This window comes from Nycticebus coucang, chromosome 12 (genome assembly GCF_027406575.1).
Source record: "Nycticebus coucang isolate mNycCou1 chromosome 12, mNycCou1.pri, whole genome shotgun sequence".
Lineage (NCBI taxonomy): Eukaryota > Metazoa > Chordata > Mammalia > Primates > Lorisidae > Nycticebus > Nycticebus coucang.
The window spans coordinates 66113601-66137973 of record NC_069791.1 but is presented as its reverse complement, the minus strand read 5'-3'; the positions used below and the strand labels follow the sequence as shown (position 1 = coordinate 66137973).

At 48.4% G+C, this 24373-nt stretch overlaps 1 protein-coding gene across 1 annotated transcript in view; it reads right to left on the bottom strand.

Annotated features, from left to right (window-relative positions):
* Nucleotides 1-7801: 7801 nt before the first annotated feature.
* Nucleotides 7802-24373, bottom strand: part of FOXK1 (forkhead box K1) — a 70982-nt gene continuing 54410 nt past the window's right edge. Inside the window, exons 3-9 of the mRNA XM_053555833.1 lie at nucleotides 17284-17440; nucleotides 16524-16670; nucleotides 15632-15825; nucleotides 12062-12228; nucleotides 11667-11951; nucleotides 10455-10679; nucleotides 7802-9933 (exon numbers count right to left, since the gene is read on the bottom strand). Coding sequence (XP_053411808.1) covers nucleotides 9650-9933; nucleotides 10455-10679; nucleotides 11667-11951; nucleotides 12062-12228; nucleotides 15632-15825; nucleotides 16524-16670; nucleotides 17284-17440 — 1459 coding nt within the window. The 3' untranslated portion in view covers nucleotides 7802-9649. The remainder of the gene's footprint in view (nucleotides 9934-10454; nucleotides 10680-11666; nucleotides 11952-12061; nucleotides 12229-15631; nucleotides 15826-16523; nucleotides 16671-17283; nucleotides 17441-24373) is intronic.

The following is a 24373-nucleotide window of genomic DNA, read 5'->3' as shown; positions in this document are numbered from 1 at the left end:
GTGTACACAGTAAAGTGCCAGATCGTAAAAGAACTTAATGCTATTTTACTTTTCAGTAAATTAGTGGTAAATTAGCAAATGTCTTAGCTCTATTTAAGCTCAGGTTGGGGGGGATTTGTTTTGGTAATTTCTGTGGTGTAAATACTCCTGCCATGGCTGGTTTCAAGATGCATACTATTCCCAGCTCCTTGGATGCACAGGGTGCCCCTTCCCAGGGGTAACCCTAACCTGATTTCCACCCTCTTTTTACTCTTCATGCAAATGGAATCACGTGGTTTACTATTTTTTGTTCTTCCATGGATATTTTGTTTGCTTCCAGATTTTGGCAATAATGAATTATTGTGTAGTGCACAATCTTAGGTCTTTGGGTGGGGGATATGCGCTCACTTCCCTCTTTCGTATATATATCCAGGTTCAAAGGGTAGCTAACGTTTACTGAGAACTTAAACTATGTGCCAGAAATTAAATCAATCTCAATCTGTCTCCTGAGACACACCAAGCAATTTAACCAAGGATGTTTATTATTTGACTAGTTTCTTACAAAATTTACATTTGTAGGCTTGGCCCCCGTAGCTCAATGGTTAGGGCGCTGGCCACATGCACTGGGGCTGGTGAGTTCGATCCCAGTCTGGGCCTGCTATACAACAATAACAACAATAATAACAATAAGAAAATAGCCAGGTGTTGTGGCAGGCGACTGTAATCCCATATACTTGGGAGGCTGAGGCAAGAGAAATCGCTTAAGCCCAAAAGTTTGAGGTTGCTGTGTGCTGTGATGCCAGGCACTCTATGGAGGGTGACATAGTGAGACTCTGTCTCAAAAAAAATGTTTGAGGTTGCTGAGCTGTGACGCCATGGCACTCTACCCAGGGTGACATAATGAGTCTCAAAAAAAAAAAAAAAATTTACATTTGTATAAAATGTTATTTTAAGGTCTTAGCCAATGCAGCACCCTGGAGGAAACTTAATTATTCTTACTCATGGTTGGGTATTTGGCTGAAATCCTGAAATACAGGGTGGCCATAAAGTGCAATTTAAAATTGTACATGAACTTTATGGCCACTCTATATCATATCTATGAATTGTGTGTTAATACCTATAGCTAGAATCTTACAATGACAAGTAACCGGAGGAAAGCAGAGAAATGTTCAAACTTTAGCTGTAACCATGGACAAATGCAAAATCTGAAGAATTCAAGTTATCTATTTAGCTGAATGTGTCACACGCACAAACATACATGTGAGAAACACATTCTTATAAAATCCCCAGCCAGGGGTAGTTTACAGCAGAAACACTCAATTGTCCTCTTTTAAATCTGGGGGCCCTGAGAGAGGAGGGGGGCGCCTCCACTCAGCTGACGTGCACAGAGTGCTCTGCCAGCCTGGGTCTGGGTGCCACCTCATTTAATCCACACAATACCCTTCGAAGCAGAGCTGCTGCTCTGCATGTGAAGAAATTCAGTGTACTGCAGGCTAAACTCCTGCAGCTGGAACCTGAACCCGGGTTTGTCAGGCTTTGAGGTCAATGGCATGCCACCTGACTCCCACCCCCACCCCCTGCACCTGGAATAGGAAAGGCCTCAGAGAAAACAGACATGAAATGGGTAGAAATCCTCATCTAGCTCAGTGCGAGCAGGAAGGATGCAGCTGTGGGCACTTGCTGGCACACCTCCCTCCACACTTCCCACCCTGGCAGTCTAAGCTGTGGGCTGGTTCTTGGAGGGGGGCTTGCTGGCTCCTCCCTTGCCCTGTCTGAGGGGCAGGCCTAAGCTGTCATCACATTCCTGCAGCTGCAAGCATCCACATTCAGGGATTCCCCAGGGGATTGCCAAGGCCATGGTCACAGGCACCTATGTACGTCTTTGTCAGCAGCCTCTCCCTAGGAATGAGACACCCTCGATATAGCTCCCAGTCCACTGCAGCCTCCTGAGCATCTTGGGGTGCCAGGGCTCTCATTTCAGGGCACAAAGACTGGCTGTATATCCAGACTAAGCATCTGTCCACACCTCGTCCCTCAGCACAATCCATTCAAATGCACCACACAGAGCCTCAGTGTCATCTCTTTAATATATAATTTTATTTCTGGTTATAGAAACAAATGCTAAGAGGAGAAACAAAACTTCCTCATCCACATACAACAATTTGATAAAAGAACAGTTAAAATAAATGAAAAACAAAAAGTAGAAATTTTAAACTTTGTTATAGCTTTAAAACATTAACGTCTGATACAATTAGAAATCACATTCAGCTTTCAAACTTAAAAAAAAAAAGTATGGCTCCATATTAAAAAAATACTGTATCCCATTTGAAATGAACATACAAGGCCGCCCACTGTGGACATAGGGCTGTCCGTCCCCTGGCAGTGGCACTTGAGCCTCCCAGTGCTGCTGTTCCCTCCTCAGGGTGAGGCACAGCCCCCTGACATGTCCCATCCTCATATCCAACACTCCAGAATCCAAATTTCTACTTTATAGGATACCACTGCTTTTTAAAGCATTGATTATTAAACATATTGTGAAAAATACTTTAGATAGCCACTGTAAAAAAAACAAAACAAAAAACCATACTCACACACACATACACACACCCCCCAAACACCCGCCCCTCCCAAATTATTTTTACAGGAGAATTATTATTCAGATAAAAACAAAATCTCAGTATTGGGTTTAACCCCTCCCTTGAGTATGCCACAGCTCAGGGCCTACAGGATGTTAGAGCCTGAGGATCTGGACGTAGCCACCTCTGAGGACAACCCAGACCACAGCTCTGTCTCTCCTCTCCCTGAAACAGAAACCACATATAAAGAAGCAGGCATGTGAGGTACCCACGAAGCCTTTCTACAAAGGAAGGGAGAGAGACCTTGATTTTAAGTCCCAATTTTTACTGATTAAAAAAAGGAAAAAAAAAAAAAAAACAAAACCTGGACCAGTAAACCCAGAATTTAGAGGCCACAGGCATGGTTTATTTATTCTGAGACGGGGTCTGGCTCTGTCACCCAGGCTAGAGTGCAGTCTCGCGGTCACAGCTCCTGCATCCTCGAGTTCCAGGGGTGACCAGCACACAGCAGAGCAGTTTAACATCATACAGGAAACAGAAATTCATTCAGTCACAGGTCTTGGTTCAGCTCAGCCAACAGATTCAGAAATCCAGGGGACAGTTCTAGCCACTGCTTGTGACTCCAGACAAAAGCTGTGGAAGAATGACTCCCAGCTCACAGAGAACAAAACTCTGGCAGAGGGAGAGGTGCCCAGCTAACCCCCTGCCCCCTGGGCCCAGCCCCTTGCTCTCTCTTCACTGCGTCTGACACAGAGGAAGCCAGCAGTGAATATCTGGGTGAATCAAATAAGCAAACTGTTCCAGAAAAGAGATTCCCAGATAAAGAACAACTAGAGAGATGGTCTATTTTACCTCAAAAAAAAAAAAAAAAAAAAATTTAAAACCCTATTCAGGCAGGAAAGAAAGAATAATAAAGTAGCAGTCTTCTAATTTTATTCTCTCTTAGGATAACTAGGTTAAGGAGCAAAAAGATGACAGTGACCTGGAAACCTAGCAGTCACCCTTGGGAGACTATGGCTGAACCTGAAGGATGGACCCTGAGATGCATGGAGCTCATTAGGGCATGTCCTGCTGCTCAGCCAAAGCAAAGAAATCCTTGGAGGGCTCCCCGAGAGAGGAAGGAAGATGCATCATGGCAGTGACTGCCCTCTCAACTACCTTCTCAAACACTGAGCCAGAACCAGCCCTCAGGTTCAGTCACAGAAACTAAACCCCAAGGCTAATTCAATTGTGTCCTGAAATGTAGTGAAAACACCCATTTTGGTGGCAGGCAGAGCTTGTGTGTCACACTCAGAACCTCCTGGTCTGAGGGGAGGCCTCTCCCTGCTGACCCTCAGGCTTCGCACTCTGAAGACAAGGCTGCTCCTCAGGGCAGGGCCCTGGTCTCCAAGAAGCTGTAACAGACTTGATGTGACAGCCTCAGAGAGGTCCATCAGCGACTCCCCTCCTCTCACCTCTTGCTACACACCCAGGCGGCCACTCCGTCTGGGGGCCCGGCTGCCAGGATGCATTCAGGTGTATTCCCTCATCTGGCAGCACTGAGGAGCAGGGCTGCCCCGGCAGAAGGGGGACAAGCCGGGATGGGAGGCAGGACAGCAGAGCCAGCGTCAGTGTCTGTAGGCTACAGAGACAACTTTTTTTAAACTAAGAGTATAACTACTTTCCATAAACAAGGTCAGTGAAATGAGCCTATTTATAATTTCAGTTCAGAGGAAACACTCAGGGTTGTGTGTCACAAAATCCCAGTCTTCTAAGCAGCTGTCACTTGGAAGCTATATCCTAGGGCGGGGTAACGGAGGACAGATAAATAAAGCAGCAGCTCCCACAGATGATCTTTCCATAAATTCAAGCCACCTGGGAAGGGTCCTGTCATGAGGCACATGGTCCAGCTGGCTGCCCTGCAGGGGGCTGCAGTGCCACCTGAGACACACTGCAAGGCATTGATTCCAAACCCTCCCCCTGGTCATCAAATGTAGCAGCTTGTGGTATTAAAAGAAAACACAAGTAGCAGATGTCTTGCACCAAACCATAGCAAAGGCAGGCAGGCAGATGACAAAAACTGTGTCCTGAGCATTTAAAAAACTATAAGTATAAAACAAGGCCTGGAGGAAGGAACTTGAAAGATGCAGGGAAACAATTTAAAAATAACAGAGAGAAATTGAGAATGTGTTACATTCTCTATTCTGCCCTAACTTTAAAAAGCCAAAATACATCAGGGAACCTCCAATAATAAGTCCCATCTAAAGATTAATCCTATCTTCATAGCAGCACAATTGAACAATTTAAATTATTCTTATTAAATAATATTGCTTCTAGGCAGAGGTATCATGAAAGAGGTGAGACTAGGCAGTGGCAAACACACTTTCACGTGAGCCCCGACAGGAGTGTGGGGAGGTGGCCAGGGCTACCCCTGCTGACCTCTGCAGTTGAGTGGCTCATGGCATGGACAAGGCTCCAGCTCAGCATCTTGGGGCTCTTCTCACTCACAGAGGCTCACAATCATTTCTTGTCACTTACTCCGGAGCAAGCTGTATCTACTCAGTGCAGAGGGCAGAGGTGGGTCACCCATTATTCTGCTGTCCTATCGGGGGGCTCTGCTCTCAGAGGGGTGAGTTGGTGCAGAGGACAGACCCAGGCATCCTCTCCAGAGACAGACATGATCCCTCACACCAGATGAAGTCACTGAAGTGCCAAGCAGAACTTGAGGCTTCTGAAGAGAAGCAGACAACTTCCCCCACCAGCTCTAAAGCTCTGAGAAAAAGCCTTTCTTCTCAAACATTTTCACATTCAACCATTTTCTTTCATTCCAGTGGGGTGTGTTCTTTGTCTCTATAAAATAAGACAATAGTTCAAAGCCAAGGAACATCTTTCTCCTCCTTCTGAACTCTGAATTGCATAACCGAGATATTTCTCTCTATAGAGAGAGGTGGCCCCTGGACACGGCTCTCTGCAGACTGGCACTCACTTTAAAGGGTCTGTGGCGATCACTCCTTATTTAGAGGAAATGAGCGATACCTGTGATCCCAGACTAATCTTTCATCAGGACCAGCAGATACAGAAAAAAGACCTAGAAGCTGGGAGGCCAAGATCAGCCTCAGCAGAAAACTTCAGGGGCTGGGGGCCATCTGGGGTACAGGGAAGGGAGGTCTTGGCAAAGCACCACTAGACAAAAAATGATCCCTAGCATCACAGGATACTCGTCTTAGCAACTCAGAAATTCATTTCTATCATTTTCATTGGCTTAGTTCTTAGATCTAAGAGATAAAAAAAAAATACAAATCAATAGCAAACCCAACAGGAATAAAATAGACCTGAAGGGGCTGTTGGTGTGGTGCTCATGGGCCTCTGCCTCCTTGGTCTCAGTACACTCCCTGGGTCTTTTCAGCACTGGTCTCAAAGGGCTGTGCTTAGGGGACTAGACCACAGGGTTCTGTTTTCCCTGAGCACACAGCAACCTCTAAGGTGAAATCAGTGCGAGAGAGAACTGGGGCACTGCAGGTCTGCCTGGCCACGCACCTCCTTGACCCCAAGGTAGGACAAGGGGTTCTAGGTGTGTGTAGTTTTTTTTTTTTTAGGTGTGTAGTTTTTAAGGATTTAGAAAGGCAGTGTTCTATTTGAGTCCCTCAAAGGCTTTGAATGACAGACTCTCCACACTCAACAGAGGCTAGATGTTACCAGGAAAACCTCAGAATGGAAAGACAGAAGCAAACAGCTAAGGATGGATGTGTACCATCCACCTGGGATGACCTGTGACCCATGGCTCTGCTGCACCATGGACCCTGGGCTGATGGCAGGAGCCAGCACGAAAGAAAGTGCCCTGGGCCAAGCATGGCTCTGGCAGCAGGTGGAAAGGTACAATTCTCTTCACTTCCCATAGCACACTCGACTGTCTTAATGAACACGTGCTTAACTATCTAACAAGTTACTTTTGTGACCTAATTCTTATTCAAAGAAAATGTTTTCCTGTATTTGGTAAACCTGGCGATTTGTCAACCAAGAAGCAGAAGAAAGAAGAGGGTTACCAGGCCCCAAGGACCTAGAGGGCCCAAAGCAGGAGGGAGCTCTTCCCAGAATCATCACCTCCACCTGGCTGATCTCCCGCAAGTCATGCCAGAGACTTGAGCCCTGGGGTGAGCAAGAGCCTCTGGTAGCATAATGGAATCAATTTTTTTCATTCCCTCACTTGACACTACTAGGATCAGCTCACCCTTAACAACTAAGAGAAAGTCACCTGGGCCGTCATTCTAAACCATGATGGGTAACAGGCCACCCAGACCACAGGCTGTGGCTCTCCGGCCTCCCTGGCCTGTGCTCTTGCTTCTGTGGATGAGTTCAGCAAAGAGACTCTCACCCGGTTGGCTCATAGACAAGAGAGAGCTCTGGGCAGTATGTGCAGCTCCTCCAGGCACCAGCCACTCCTAGACCTCCAGTTACCAGTTCCAGGATTAGTTCTGGCATGAGCTAGGTATGCTACCTGGTCAGATGGCCAAAACTCTTAAAAACCTCGTTGTTTATAAGTCCTGAGTGGCAGTTCCTGGCCCAACCCTCCTCTGCTGCCCCATTTGGGGTCTGAGATGACCTCCAGGGCCACTTCCCTTCTCAGTCCCAGCAGAAGCCAAAAGGTACTGACTCTGCGTGGCAGGATGTCACCCCCAATTTCTATCTTCTCCATTTCCTGGTTCATCCACCCCCTCCCTTTCATTCCCTTTGCCTGGAACTGGCATAAACATGAGAGTGAAAAAGGACAGAAACCAAAACATCTCAAAGCCAGGAAGCAAATGGGCTGGATCCAGACTCATCAGACCAGGCAAAGATGCAAGCAAACGCTTTGTAACCGGCATTCTGTTCTGGCTGGCACTGGGTGCTCTCTGCAGATGATATCAGCTTTCACAAGGAGATAAACCTGTGGCAGATGGGATAGTCCAAAAACAAACAGAGCTCTTCTCTGAGGGGGACCACATGCACCCCCGGGAAGAAATAGTCAGTAGGACAGGAAGTAGCAGCAGGAGGCCCTGAAGCCCGGGTGACAGACCCTGGAGGGCTCTTGCCTGGGAAGCTGGCACCTGTGCAGCCAACCTCCCTGCCCTGCCTGCTCACTCCCACCCACGCACGCACCAGGCACACTGGAAGGAAAAAGTTCACACAAAATACCAGAAACTGTGAGTATGGAAAAGAGAGCATTGTGGATGGCAGGAATGACACCCGAGGATGCACCCCCAGCTGTTTTCCTCCCATCCGGAGGCAACAGGTATGGACTGCAAAAAAGAGCTTATTTCCTACTTAGAGTTTAGTGCCATAGAAACAACTGATTAGAGGGGCTTAAAAAACAACAGAATGGGGATTTTCCCCGCCCAGACACAAGGCAGACATTCTACACGTGTCCTGGGGGGCAGTGGCCCTGGTGTGGCTGTGGCCGGGTCACAGTGGCTGCCAGTCTTCCTGCACCACCTCAGAATCATTTTGAAAGGCATTGTCCCTTTAAAGCAGCCCATGCCCACTTAGGTCCTGGTTCTTGCGGGACCATCTGCTGTTCCCTCAGACACTCTCCAGGAAACTGGATCTTTCTGCAGCTTCTCTACCAGGGCCATGGCTGAGGCTGGTGGGAGGCTGGGATGCTGAGGACAGGCTACTTCTAACAATAGCCACTCATCTGAGACTTCTGGACCTCTCAAATTTGTCCTTTCTAGTTGTGGTCTGCTCAGTATCAGACTGACTGGCAAAACTTAAAGTCAATCTTTATGTAGATGCATGTAGCATTTCCTGAAAATGTGAGAAGCTGAAGGACTCCAATCTCATCCCCAAATTGGGCCAAACACTAGCCAGCCCTGGCTCTGGTACAGGGACATCCTGAGGGGACCCGGGAGCGGCATGATCACTCAGAGCAGCCTGTCCTGTGGTTCTCAGTGTGCTGGCTACAAAGCCAAGTCAGTTAGCGGGAGTGGATCATGGGGGGCACAGCCTGCTCACCGACTGCTGCACAGAAGTCTCCTTTCTGCTGGCTGACCAGGGCCCTAGTGCTTCAGGTCAGGGAGAAAAAAGCATTCAAATTTATGACAGTAGATTAGACCCGGTGGTCAGGAAGCTGTAATCTGGGGACAAGCAGCATGGGGCAGACTGCGCTTGGCACTGGTGGGTCCCACTGTATCCATCAACCTCAGGACGACAAAACCACTGGTGAACACGGCAGGTCCTCCTGCCTCTAGTGCCAGGTGCAAGAGGGCTGGCTCAGGTCTGATCTTTCATCCTCGTAGACACCAGGCAGGACGCCGTCCATCTTACTTGAAGTTAGCAGACAGAGTGGTGGCAGGTTTACTCTCCAGGGGGCCTAATGCCAGTGAGAACCCCACACCCACAGTTGTTAAACTGTCTGAAGATAAAAACAAAATAACATGTCAAAAATAATTATCTTTTTTGTTTGTTTCAGATTTATGACTCAGCCTAAATTCCATGTTTACATAAAATAAGAAAGTTGGGGTCCAAAGCCAAACCTGGGCCCCTCCAAATTAATGCTGATACTTTCTACATCACGTTTGGGGAAAAGACACCACAGAACAGTGTGCAGTCAGCTTGCTCCTGCCTTCCTCTGCCGGTTCCCAGGCTGCTCCTGACAGGCATGCGGCCACCTGGCATCCTTCCTGTGTGGACCTTGGTGTGTACTGGCCACTTCTGTCCAGCCTCCTGGGATGAGGCTGTTCCTTCAACCAGACACAGAAGCCACGGAGCCTTATTCTGCTCGTGGGGGGCGTCTGACACATTCCTGGACATGCTGAGCTACAACCTTCTCCCCATGCCCCTGACAGAGGCCTGGGGAGAGGATATGGTGCTGAGGGAAGAGGAGAAAAAACAAAGAATTCCCAGAATCATACAATCAGTTGTCTGAACTTGTTTATGTGTTTTTGTTTTGAACCATGAGAGGACAGGAGATAAAATGGAAAGGGCTAGATGTGTCCAGGGGCTGCTGCTGCTGAGCCACCTGCTCACTGGGCACTGCAGGCCACTGTTAGCTCCTGTGTCTGTGGGCGCGGCCACTGGCACTGCCAGGCCCAGCTCTGGGCGCTGCTGGGTGAGTCCCACTCTACCCGGTGCAGGTGATATCACTCCCCAGGGCTCGGCCCCTGGGGGCCAGTGGCTGTGATGACCCCGGCCTGTGTAGTTCCAGTCCCACTGGGCTCTTCTACCCGGGACCTTTTGACCTCGGGCTCGCCAGTGGAAGAGGCTGAGGTGACAGTGGTGCCGGTGGTGGTGGCTGGTATAGCAGTGGCCACTGCTGTGCCAGCTGCTGCTGACTCCTCGGGTCCCACCTCACACACCCGGGTGACCACCACTGGTGTGGACGAACTCGCCTGGGCTGCCAGGAGCTGCAGGGGGCTGGTAAGGGCTGGTGGGGAGAAGAGGTTTACTGAGGTTTACTCGGGGAATCTGAGACAGGCCCATACCCACCAGCCCAGTGCCTTGGTCTGTGTGGCTGCGCCTCTCTGCCCTGCTGAGGGAACTCAGTCCCTGACAAGTTCTGCCCTGCCTGGTGCCCCTGCCTCTCCCCCACCCCATGCTATTGTGTTTGTCTGTACCCTACTGGACACCTGACAGGTGCCCCTCGCCTCTGTGATGCAGGTGACCTGCCCTGGAGGCTGAGCCCACCCTCTAGGGCTTGCCGGCCCTCTCACTTCCTCCTTTGACCTCTTGCCTCACCCTAGTGGAGCACAAGCTCCAGACAGGGTAGAGATCTGAATTTTTCCTTCCTCCCTCTTTAGCCTTCACAGTGCCCAGCATATAGCAGCTGCTCAGTAAATTGACTGAGCTGACAAAACGACTGAGTGAGGTGGAAAAACGTTTGAGGCACTGACTTGTGGCAGAGCCACAAAGCTCAGGACACAGCTTGGAGCCTGAACAGGGCCTCACCGTAGGCGCTGCCAGCTAGACTGTTCGTAGGCACAGCATGCTTTCCGTTCTGTGTGACGGCCCGGACGGGAAGGTGGTGCTGCCCAATGGCCATTGGTGCGGCTGGCTGCAGAATGGTGACTGTGTGTCCGGGGACTCCAGGGGCCACCTGGCTGGACACTGTCTGGATCACTCCGCTGGCTGTGGGGATTGTGGCAAATGCGATGGTGGGTTTCTCTTCCAGGCCTGCAGGACAGGAACAGTGTCAGAACCACACCTGAGGGAGGGAGTGGGGCCTTGGTGTGTGCCACACCTTTTGGGCACAAGACACGATTGTAAGAGGGACTTTACCTAACAAATGCAATCGGTGTAACCTGGTTTCTTGTACCCTCAATGAATCCCCAACAAAAAATAAAAATAAAATAGAAAAGAACCACACTCGACCAATGAGGCGATGGGTATGCATCGATGCTGCGGCAGGAAGCCTGCCAATGAGGGGAGTGAAGGTAGCACTGGGGAAACTTTGGTTCTCAAAAGAAAAGTCCCACCAATGAAATACACGCATATTTTCAAATAAGATAATTAGTAGGATTTTAGAAGAGTATTTTTAGAACCTTAACTTGAGCTAACCAAAATTTAATCTGAGAAAGAGAATGTATTATGTGGAATGAAATGATCTGCTTTAGTCTTCCTTCACCAAAATGGTATTTTCATTATAACAAATAAAAATTACTGCTGAGATTAAGTCAACAGTGGTAATAACAAGTAGGAAATGCTGCTTAATGTAAAAGAATTCCTGAGAGGACCTTCCACAGTATTAGCTGCATTTTCAACATCTACCCCAGCGATTCCCTAGGAAGAAATCCACAGCTTCTCTTTGCTATAAATGACATTCTAAGTCTCCTGCTCTAAGGAATCACCCTTCCAGGCTTATTCTTTCTCCTGTGGAAAATGTTAAATTCTAATCTTATGCAGAATCTCACAATTTAATTCAATGTCACCTTAAGAGAAAAAAATATTTCAAGGAAACAGCTATATGCATTTGAAGGTACCATTCAACAAAGGAAGAAGTTTTTGAAAACAATTAATGCTGATTTACAAAGATAGGCAGGGTGGGCAGATGCCTGACAACCATCCTCCTTGAGCCCCCAGGCCTAGGCTGAAAGTGCCACCTCCCAGAGGACAGGACAGCCCCTGAGTTTCTGCAAAGGCCACTGGCCACCGCCACATTACCTCTGGCCTCACTGCCCAGGTCCAGCACAGCTGTGCCTGCAGCGTCCTGGGAGCCTCCTGCTGAGCCCTGGCTGGCCAGGATGTACCCATTGGCAGAGCTGGCAGAGGTGGTGACCACCCTAACCATGGTGACCGTGGGGGCCTGCTGCACGACGTGGATCGCGTGGCCAGCAGGCTGCTGTGAAGTCACTATGGAGGCTGGCATGTAGGCCACAGGCTTGGCCACCAAACTGGATGGTCGGGGAGGCATAGCCATGATCACTGGCTGGGCACTAACAGGTGAGCCTGGACGAGGGACAGAGAGAGAGGGCAGTGACTCCCCATGCCCACCCAGTCCCACCACCTGCTGTCCCAAGTTCTGACACATTAAGTAAAAGGATAAAACCACTCTTTACCGGGTGCACTTTGGGAATACCGATACTCTGGAACAGCAGCTAACTTTGACCCAAAGTCGGGGTCGTGTGGGATGGGTGAGCCCTCTCGAGACACACACTCTGGAGTCTGCAGGCCACTTGAACGAGGGGACATCAACCCAGGGTGAGTGGGTGAGGCTGGGGCACTCCTGAAAAGTGAACAAAAGATACAGAAAGGTGCACAGTAGTAAGTCAGTAGGCAAAGGATTAAAGGACATTTAATAGGCATCAAGTGTCCCAATGTCACTCCCAAATCCCTTCTGCTACATGCCCCGGCGCTGGGCTTCACCCTCTTGATGCATTTCCAACACTAACGCTTGGGCAGTGCCAATGTCTTCTGACGACATGAAGCAGGTGGCTAAAAAAGCTCCATTCGAGGGAAGCCGGGTGTGGGAGACTTCACCAAGTAGGTGGGGTCAGTCTTGTGGGGGCCCCCAGCAAATGCCACAATCTGCAGGTTCATTTCCTGAAGGGTGCCAGCCAGTCTTCCATGAAAGTGGCTCGGCTTTCTGTGTCACAAAATGTGAGCTTCCATGCGTTGGGCACAGCTTCCCACCAGGAGAATGACAACTAAGAGGCACACGGGTTCTGAGGGCACCACTTTATCCTGCAGCCCCATCACCATCACCCTGGGTTCTAAAATGAAGTGTTCCCAACAATGGCTGACAGGGAGTACTGGCAGGCACAGTTGTGCCAGAGCTGAGACTCAGCCCTGGACACAGAACCAGCTTTCTTCTTTGTGAACCAAAGGCAGGTCCACCCACACCACTGAGCAGGTCCACCACAACACACAGGCTTGTTCAGCACAGACCCTGGAAGCTGGAACTGACCAGGTATGGTCTGGGGGAAGAAACTAGTCTTAATGTTACATTCCCAATCCATGTTGCAAATATCCTTGGCCACTCCAAATGTGCTGTGTCCACTGTGTGTGGCTGTGCTGGGTCTCCCCTGGCTTCCCCCTCCCGTCTTGCTGCCCTCAATCTGGCCAGACCTCTTAGCTCTTGTCTATTTTCCCCCCAATGATCTGGAGGCCTTGTCTGCTTATTTCAACGCTCACGCGACTCATTCTCAAATCAGCAGTGACCAGGCCACTCCACAGTCTTGAGTCTGTCATGGTTCTAGTTCTTATCAAAGAGCCCACACTCCTTTCAAGATCCTCTCTAATCTGGCCTTACTCATCCCAGTTCCCCATTCCGACAACCTCCTTCATACCCTAACACACACATCCAGTCCTGGAAGTCAGGAGGCCCCCTCCTCATCTACACCAGAGCTCTTTCCACACCACTCTCCAGGCCTGAAGGATGTCCCTTCATCCTGCAAATTCTACTTGGTACAAACTCAAGACCTTCCTGAAGTTGGAACCTTATAGGGGCTCCTTATACATGGTTTCCAGGACAGTGCTGGACACACAGAAAGCCCCTGAAACCGTCCCTCGACTGACAGTAAGAAATCATGTTGGTTGTTATGGGTCAAACTGTATCCCCCAAAGAAGATATGTTGGAGTCCTGACCCCCAGGACCTCAGAATGTGACCTTATTTGGAGACAGGGTCATTATAAGGGTGATTGTAACGACCAAAGGGGAACTTAACACAGACACGTACAGGGAAATGCAACATGAAGGTGAAGGCACAGGTTGGGGTGATGCGTCTCCAAGCCAAAGAACCCCGAAGATTGTCAGCAACCATGGGAAGCTCTGGGATAGGCCTGGACCAGACTCCCTGCCCTAGACCTCAGAGGGAACCAACTCTGCCAACACCCTGACTTCAACTTCTAGCTTCCAGAACCGTGAGACAGCAACTATCTGTTGTGTAAGCCTCATAGTTTGTGGTACTTGTTACGACCATCCTAGCAAACTAATAGTTTCATAAACTTTCTCTTCACATTCCTATTTAGGCAAAATGCTGTTTGAAAAAAATCTTAGCTCAGCCGAAACTTTCCAAACAATGAACACTTTTTAAAATTTTTACAGTACCAACATGACCAGTTTACCTGAGAATCACAATGGCAGAACCTACACCAGAAATGAACGTTTATGCATGTATGAAATCTTTCATAGAATCACATTTGAAGCAGAATTTTGAAATTGAGAGCACTAGCTGTGTTTTTTTCTGTGTGGAAGAATTTCTGAGAGGACCTCTCTGGAGATCTCCCCTACACCTGGGTCAGCTTGCTCTGATGGGCGATCTGGGCAAGGTCCACCCAGGCTGTCTATAAGCAGCTCTTCTAGACTGCGTGTGGCCAGGCCTGAGCTGGGCAGAAGAGGCCTGGGCTCAGGTGTGCCTGTTGTAGACAGAAGCCAAGTTCCTCAGCATCAGCTCTGCTGGGAGCCAACAGCCATCTCCTTCTTTGCCCCTCCAAAGATTGGCACCCTTTAGGGAAGAACACAGCTGGCTTTGCCGGGGCATCAAACACTCCAACAGAAAGCACTGTGAGCCATAACCCATTTGTTCCTTGCCTTCAGATACCCTTCCCTTCACTACGTACATTTAAGCTCCTAAGAATCAAATGTTAGAGAAATACCCAGTGGTTTATTAACTTTACTATTATATATATATATAAGTTCATTGGTCCTCAGAGATTCTCTCTCTTACAAAAAAAAAACTGAATTTTTTTTTTTATGAAACAGAGCCTCAAGCTGTCACCCTGGGTAGAGTGCCATGGCATCACAGCTCACAGCAACCTCCAATTCCTGGGCTCAAGCAATTATCTTGCCTCCACCTCCCAAGTAGTTAGGACTACAGGCACCCACCACAATGCCCAGCTATTTTTTTGGTTGCAGCCGTCATTGTTGTTTGGCAGGCCTGGGCTGGATTTGAACCTGCCAGCTCAGGTGTATGTGGCTGGCACCTTAGCCGCTTGAGCCACAGGCGCCGAGCCAAAAAAACTAAATTTTTAAATGCCAAAAATAATTCATTTGTCTCTCAGAATCCATGGGGAACTGGTTCTAGGACTCCACAATTTTCTGATACTCAAGTCCCTATTATAAAATGGTGTCGGGCGGCACCTGTGGCTCAGTCGGTAAGGCGCCGGCCCCATATACAGAGGGTGGTGGGTTCAAAACCGGCCCCGGCTGAACTGCAAATCAAAAAATAGCCAGGTGTTGTGGCGGGCACCTGTAGTCCCAGCTACTCGGGAGGCTGAGGCAGGAGAATCCCTTAAGCCCAGGAATTGGAGGTTGCTGTGAGCTGTGCGATGCCATGGCACGCTACCGAGGGCCATAAAGTGAGACTCTGTCTCTACAGAAAAAAAAAAATGGTGTAGTATTTGCCCATAACCTACAAACATTTGGCCATACACTTTAAATCACCTGTGCTTTACTAAGAATACCTGATATGATGTAAAGGCTGTGTAGGTAGTTGTTTTTACTTATATGACTTTTTATTGCTGCATTTTTAAAAATTATTGTTTCCTGAATATTTTTGATCCATGACTGGCAGCAGCAGAGGACATGGAATCTGAGGATGCAGAGGGCTGACTATTCTGTGAATCTCCACATGCTGGGAAGACGAACTTCCCTAACAGCTTGAGGATAGCAACACAGAGAGGTTTACCTTGAGGACAGAGGCCCAAAGGGAGTGCGGAAGCAGGAAACGCCTCTCTGCCTCCGTTTCCGGAATGCCTGTTCCACAAGTTTAGCTTCTGAGGCAGGGTCTATTCGCCAAAAAGACCCTTTCCCAGGCTCCTCCTGGGAACGTGGGACTTTAATAAAGTAACGGTTCAGAGAGAGGTTGTGTCGGATAGAATTCTGCAGGGAAGCAGAGACAGTCACCAATTATGAGCAAACCAGAAAATAGATCCCCCCAAACCCGAAGGTAACAGGTGCAGGACCAGCATGGCTGGGATAGGCCATCAGGCGGCAGAGGGCTCCTGTACCAGCACTAACTGTGCTGTCCTGGGAAAGTGCAAAGCACACTGTCATTCCCCTTCTTCACAGAAAAGTGAAACGGGAAGACAAACTGTGGTCTAGGGGTACGTCAAGGAAAAAACTGGGTCTTACAGAGCTCAGAGCTTGAGCTGAACGGGAAACAGTGACTTAGGAGAAATGGATACAAGTGCGACACGAGTCCGTCATGGCTGGTACAGGAAAGGCCTCACAATCCCATAGAAAGATGAAATGCACACAGCCTAGGCCTGTGGACTGCTGTATTCTCACGATGTGTAAAGTACACCTTAGACAGGATTATGACACAACAAGTGTGACACAGAACAAAGAATTTACCCATCTTCACAGTTCTGGGCATACGAAAGAAGGAAATGAATAAAAAACACTATTTTAAACTCAATGGCACCACCATTCTAAGGCACCTTAGGTGTACCATGTGCCATCTGTGAAAATACAACCAGCTCTTCTCTGGTCGTCTTAAATGAAGTGATGTGTCTGCTGAAGTATCTTGTTCTCAGGGGGTTCAATTGTAGTCAGTACTTTAGACCTCAAGCCCTCACCTGCCAGCCCTTGTCGGCAGTCCTGTAGTAGGGGTAATGTTTGGTGATATGGGCGTAGATGCCACTTAGTGTCAGCTGCCGGTCATGGGCCGAGGAGATGGCCTGTACGATCAGCTGCGCGTATGAGTACGGCGGCTTCGATTCATCCTGCGGGGCAACCGAGAGCACAGGGCTTACCAAGGGATGGTTCACAGTCCAACCTGCTCATAGAGAGGACCCTTCCACCAGAACACATGGGTCTAGATGAAATCTATCCCAGTGACCTCCAACTATTTCATTAGTGTACTTACATTTAGCTAGGAATAGCCGCTTTTGCCTCATGGGAAGGAAAAATTAGGTTTTCATTATACTTTAGTTCCTAAATTCAAATTTCTCACCTCAACAAATTGATTTTAAAACAGTTATCAGATGTAAACAAACTAAGACACAAGTTATAAGCAAAAAGTGTCATTCCTCTCAAAGTCTGGAATTAAAGCTCTGAGGCCGTCTGCCAGCCACAGAAGGAACACAGAGAAGATGGTGAGACCGTACTGCTGAATGACACACAGATCACCAGCAAATGGCCCATGGACTTCATGCAGGCACAGAAAGAGCAAAGGACGATGGCTCTGCTTGCCAGCCGCAGCCAAATTTCTCGTGAGCTGTTAGGACCAGTTGCTGCGTGGACATGTTCCCTGGGCACACATGTGCCACCTGCACTGGGTCCCTATGGTTGTTTTCGATCACCACATGTGTCAGAGAAGATGGGGCGGGCTCAGACCTTGGGGCTGTCCCCTCCTGAGGTGTCTGCTTGCTGCTCCGAGGCGGCCTTTGCTGCAAACTCTGCTGCCAGCTGCAGGTCCGAAGTCACGTTCTGGACAAAGCGGTAACCTGAGGACCCAGCACCACGAGGACTGGCCGGGCAGGAGTTGGGGACACTGAGGAGAGAAGGACACACCATGAGTTCATGATCCTGAAAGGAGAGCTCCACAGGACACAGGATTTCAGGACCTACCTGCCTGGATGATGGCAGGGGGAGAAGAAACTCACTACACCTCCTAGGGGTGAAGTTTCATTAGACCGCAGAGCTTCTTAAAAAGGACAGAGAAAGTGCAAGCAGAGGACAAAAGTTTAAAAGTTACAAAGAGTCCCAGACAAGACTCTGGAGATGGCAAATACATTTCATTTTGGTGGTAACTTCTGGTCTGGGGGGCTGAGAGCACCATGGCCCTCGTCCTGTCACAGTACAGGCCTGGGGCAGTGCCCAACCCGGCAGCTCTACAGGACCCAACCACGCTGGGCTGCATCTCAATCCAGGGACACTTCCACATGACAGCGAGCCACAAATCACGTGACTCAGGATCGTCACCACGGGCTGCCAGCTAGTGCAGAGGTGTCCACAAGATGTCGCTATGAGAAAAGGCTGAACAACCTCCGCGCGGTTACTCCTGCAGAGACTACAGGTGCCCGCAGAGGGCGCCATCCATCTATACACCAAGTAGGGGGCGGCGGTTGGAGAAGACGCCGCAGGAGTCCCGCGGAAACGCTGCCCTACCGGGAGAGGCACCCATGGCTTTGTCCAGAGCCATGGCCACCTGCTCAACCCTAGTGTTTTTCACAGTCCAGCGTCCCTTTCTCGTGGGCTGCAGTGACCGTGACACAAGGGCTGGCTCGGCCCCGGTGGCTCCCATTCTCATCTCTCGTCCTACCCGTGGGAACTGCGACGTCAGGCTGCACCTGCGTCTGTTGGACTGATGGATGTGCTGGGGCCTGTTTCTTCAAACTAATTAAGGCAGGCCATATAAATTTTGATTTGACAATGATTTCTATTCCAAAAAGAGAAAATCAAGGAGAACACCAAGAGTAGATGCAGGAACCCCTGACCCCACCCCACAGAAGGCACTCCGATGGTCACCCCTCCTCACAGTCCCCAGAAGGGTGTGGCAAGCCTGTGCCTGTCACCCCACAGAGAGCCCCAGCCCTTGGGATGCTCCTCAGTGCCCTGCCTCCCAGGCTGAAGCATCTGGAAGGTCAGCTCAGAACCAAGCCTGTGTGTTCCTGCTTCTTCCCAGTCTTGGTGCCATTTCCTCTGCCAGGAACCACCCCCCACCAACTGTGCCAATAGTAAGGCTTCTCCAACCTCCACATGCAAGCCCACATGCCCACTGTTGGTGCCACCCCTCAGCCCTAGGTGGTGGCCCTGAATCCTGACTTTCCTTTGCTGGATGAGCAAGGGATGGATAGGAAAGGCAAAGAGTGGCTAAGAGTGGCAACTGATCTTCATGGTAAATTCAATTGTGGGTCATTATCCTTTTCAGTAAAGACTCCATGTCAGGCAGACGGAATTTTAAAAACTCAGAATTCCTGTTCTCTTTTTCACTAGCTTCCCTGAAGGTGGTAGAGGCGGGCAAGTCCTGTATGTGTAGGGTTTATCAACAAGCATGAATTTTTCTGAATTTAATTCTGAACCCAAAACACAAACCCCGAGTTTATAAAGGAAGGTGCGGAGACAGCGATAAAGAATTTTATAAGTAACAATCCACACACTCAAAGATCAGGTTTTTCACAGCCATCTGTTTGCACATACAGCCCATAGCTGTGTTCCACAGGAGCGTGGCCATGGTGGGCCAGACCTGTCACTGAGTCTACAGACAATACAGCCCCTGTAATGCACACCTAATGCAGTGGTGTACCCTGTCCAGACCAAGCACACCTAATGCCCCGAAGATGGTGATACCTTGCTGCAGGCCAATGAACCGAGCTATCACTTGGAAACACACCAAGATGGTCTAGGACAGCTGGCTCAGCTTGGTCCACCTCTCAGGTGACAGGAAGACCCTCCAGTTCTATGCAGGGACTGACGAGGGGCACTCCTCTACCAGCTCTGATGGCAAATGGTGATGCTGAGCCCAGGCAGGTTACTGCACTCCTGTTCTGAGCAGTCATTTTATAAAAGAGGGTAAAAAATTTATGTCTAAACCTTAGGAGGCAAAACCCAAAGAAAAGGTTTAAAACCCAAAATCATTCCTGACAGAAAGATTTCAAATGGAAATAAAACCAAGGCTTGGCAAAGGCTGGCTCAGGAGCAGGGCAAAAGGCCAGGGAAGCTTGTAACTACTTTCTAGAATACCAGACCTGGTTTGCGCCAACAGCTTCTCACTGGGGTGGACTCGGGCGGGACAGTGCACCATGTGGCAGTTACTGGGAGACGTGATGCCGTGAGGCTCCCCAACGGCTCCTGGCTGAGGAACAACGTGCATTTGCTCACACGGCTCTTCTGGCCTTCTCGGTGGCCAGTTTCTCAATAACCCCCATTCAGCTGTCCTCTCTCGCTGGCCTAGCTGCGGGGCCGCGCCTGGTACTGGGCCACCCTGATGTTAAACCTCCATCTGAGGGGGGAGGCAGGAAGCAAGACAACGAATAAGCTCTGGAACATTCCAGGCTATAAAGCACTTGAATGGAGGATGGTTCTAAGGGCAGGATGGGACATCTGAGCTCCAAAGCAAGCTCCCGCACTGGTGACTACATAGAGGGTCCTTGGAGGCCATCAGGGAAAACCGATCAAGAAATTCAATGCTCATGCTTAGAATTTTGTCCTACTCCACTGAATAGCTCCTGGACATTAGCAATTTGAGAAAAATTCTTAAAAAGACAGCATAAATACCCAAGTTATCTCTTAGGGGACAGGAGAGAGAAGACAGAGGAGGGTCCCGCAGTAGAGCTGAGACCCCGACCTCCCAGCTGCCAGGGGTGTAGAAGTGAGGATTCAGGAAGGAGCATAGGAGGAGGACGATCATCAGCATGCAGAGCAAATGTTGGCTGTCCTCACCCTGAGCCTGGAGGTAGGACTGATGCGGAGCATGGAGCACATGCTTCAGACCAATAGTCACTGATTGGTCCTCTTTTTTATGGAAAAACAATTCCCAAATCACATTTCCCCTTCAGGCAAGAAAGTTGCTGGATCCTGAGCTCCCTGTTCCTGCCAGGGAAAACCCCCAGTCCTTCCAAGGAGCCAGGTTTGGGAGGTGCCCCAGCACTGTCCACGACACACCTGGCAATGCAACTCTGACAATGGGCCAGAGGGTTGCTCAGTCGCACTATGATAAAAATTCAAGCTGAGTGGGGCGGCGCCTGTGGCTTAGTGAGTAGGGCACCGGCCCTATATACTGAGGGTGGTGGGTTCAAACCCGGCCCTAATCAAACTGCAACAAAAAATAGCCGGGTGTTGTGGCGGGCGCCTGTAGTCCCAGCTACTTGGGAGGCTGAGGCAAGAGAATTGCCTAAGCCCAAGAGCTGGAGGTTGCTGTGAGCTGTAATACCCTAGCACTCTACCCAGGGTGGTAAAGTGAAACTCTAATGTCTCTTAAAAAAAAAAAAAAAATTCAAGCTGAGAAAGATAAATCTGACAAGAGACCTAAAGCTACCACTGCAGTGGCCAATGGAGATCGCCACCAGAGCCTGTGGCAAGCCTCCTCCTTAGCACCTGTGTTCCTTCCAAGTCTCCCTGACACCCTCAAGCTCTGGGGAGGGCAGTGCTGCTGAAACACAAGGGGTCCCAGTCCATCAGAAGTGGCCAGGTCCTTTTCCAACCCCTGGGAGACCCAGCTAAGACCTGACTCTGCAGGGACCACAGGGACTGAGAAGGCTGCAGAGGCTGCGGTGTCCTCTGTCCCCAACGCACTGCCTGGAGCCTCCTGGGGGAGACTCACTGACTGTGCTGCAAAAGGTCCTGCCCCAGCACTGCCCAGGAGCCCCCACCCCAATCCCATCACCTCCCGCTGACCCAGGCAGCCTTTTGGGACCCCATTCTTAGTGAGAATAGCTGGTCAAGGCACACCTGTTTGGGGAAAGTTTCTACCAGTCAGGTAAATAGAACAAAACAGAACAAGTGAAAAGGAGACTCAGGGGAAGCCGGCATAAGCCCAGGAGAAGAAGAACACCTCAAAACCAAGCGTGCATGGTTCATACACCCGAGAGGCCCCGTGTCTATGAGAGAGTAAGAACACCACAGAAAGAACTTAGGGAGGGCAAGAAAATGCTCTTAAAAATTGAAAGAAGAAGAGAAATGAAATCCAAGAAAGAAGAAGGAAAGACCAGAGAAAATCTCCCAGAAAGTAGAGAGACAAACATGAGGAAAGGATAAGAGAGGAACAAGAAGCCACCTGACACACTGGTCCCCAGAGACAGCAAGGATGGGGGCAGCACTGATAATTTCCCAGAATGGTGGAAACAAGTCTTCAGATGAAAATCCAATTATACGCCCAAAGGATGGCAAGAGATTGCCCAAGGTCACCCAAGGTGCTACCATGTGCAGGTACCCACAGAAGCCTAGGAGCCTCACAGAATCAGAATGGACCAAACTCCTTAACAGCAACACTCAACGCCAGAGAACAATTTTAAATTCTGAGGGAAAAATGTTTCCATCCTAGAACTTTCTACCCAGTAACACCATCCACCTAGAATAGTGATTTTCAAACAGTGTGCTGTGAAAATTTTTAATCTTAATTAAATTAGTTTCAAAAGAAGTTCAAAGCACAAGTATATTCCTTTTTTTTTTTTTGAGACAGTCTCAAGCTGTCCCCCTGCGTAGAGTGCCGTGGCATCACAGCTCACAGCAACCTCCAAGTCCTGGGCTCAAGCCATTCTCCTGTCTCCGCCTCCCAAGTAGCTGGGACTACAGGCGCCCACCGCAACGCCTGGCTGTTTTTTGTTTGCAGCTGTCATTGTTGTTTGGCAGGCCCAGGTTGGATTTGAACCCGCCAGCTCTGGTGTATGTGGCTGGTGCCTTAGCCGCTTGAGCCACAGGCGCAGAGCCTATATTCTTTTCTTTTAACTTTTTTTTTCATAAACATAATTTAAAGGTGCTACAGAAGTTTATAGGTTCAAGTATGCTATAAAATAAAAAAGGTTGAAAAACACTGATCTGGGGGGAATGAAAAATAACTATACTTTCTAAGCATGTAAAATTTTTTTGTAAAATGTACATGTCCTGTGCCCCTTCCCAGGAAATGCACTGGAAAGTGTTCTCTTAATAAAACAAAGGAGCAAATTAGGAAAGAAGACGACACAGGAATCAAAAAAGAGCCCTCTCCCCTCTCTACCTCCAGCGGGAATTCCCAGGAAGACAGAAAAGATGATCCTGTGGTCAGAGGGGCCCCAGACCCAGTTCTGGCTGGAAGACGCAGTGGGTCCCAGCGCAAGGCTGTCACACTGCAGGTGAAACTGATGGTCGTAAACACCACTGGCAGGACGCACAGGATATGCCTGCAATCGCTGCAGAGACATCTGACCACACACAGAAGGAGGCCGTCATTAGCTCTACACCAAAGGTATGAGGAAGGAAATAGCAAGCTATACAATTATTGAGTGGTTCAAATGAAGAAAATGCTATTGTTAGTTAAACAAAAAATGATGATACAATTTAACTGGGGAGAAACTAACTCCTTAATTTCCACATAGGAAGCTCATATATAATTTCTATGTACACAACTCAGATGGTTGGTAGTGAGAGGGGATTATTTCTGGGGAGTGTCCTAATAAGGCACTTTCATTTTCTGAAATGTTTGAATTTTATATGACATATACTCATCTCTATAATCTGAAAAAGAAATAAGAAGGAAAGAAAACTTCTGGAGCAAGTTTCTTATAATTATCTTAAAGAATGTTTGTTATCTTAAAGAATATATAAAATATAATAAAGAATATATAAATATTCTTAAAGAATATATATATAAATATCATAAAAATATATTTATATTTTATATATAAATATAAATAAATAATAAATATAAATAAAAGAATGTATTCTTTATTATATTAGCTTTTCTTCATTCATATAACAATGTATTCTTTATTATATTTATTTATATATAAAATATAAATATATTTTATATATTTATCAAATATAAAAAAATATTTTCGATAAATTCAAAACTGTAAAAACCCTGGGAAGCTATTTTAAAAATTGACTAGTCTTAGTGAAAAATAATCAGCAAGTGGGCCTGCATGTTAGCATTTCCCCACCCCTGTGGGTACTTCCTGCTCCCCCAGGGCTGTCCCTGAATAACCTGACCACACAGAGGTGACTGTTATCTGTGTGCCTGTCAGGAGACCCAGGGACTTCTACAGCTTAACATACTCTAATAAAGACAAGACCTTTAGTACGTACCAAGCTTCACATAATATTCTTGACTTTTAGAACCCCAAAATACCCCACGAATGGATTTAGGCAAAATGGAAAAGTAAAGGAACACAAATTTTTATTTCCATAAGATGGGCGTGGAGTGGGGCTGGGGGCTGGCAAGGTCTGTGGGTGTAGGAGGATCTCTGGGATGGACAGTTATATATCCAAACAGCCTCCTCTTGAAAACATGAGGAAGGCCACAGTCAGTAACCTTTAAACAGATGAACTCCCCCGAGGGAAGGCCACAAAGTATGTCAGAAAAAGACAGTATTTCCAATGCACATCTAATAACCTCTGAACGAAAAAGATCTCTAACATTATAAAACAACACAAACTGGGGCAGTGCCTGTGGCTCAGGGAGTAGGGCACTGGCCCAATAATACGGAGGGTGTGAGTTCAAGCCCAGCCCCGGCCAAACTGCAACAACAACCAAAAAATAGCAGGCGTTGTGGCAGGTGCCTGTAGTACCAGCTAAGAGAATCACCCAAGTCCAGGAGTTGGAGGTTGTTAGAGCCCACAGCACTCTACCATGGGCGATAAAGTGAGAATATGTCTCTAAAAAAAAAAAACCCACAAATTTTATCCAGCAATAAAGCAGAATTATGCTTAAAGATCATGACTGAAAGGGGATTTTTAAGTTAGTTGTTTAATTTGTTTTCTATAATGTTCTGCTAACGCTTGCTGAATT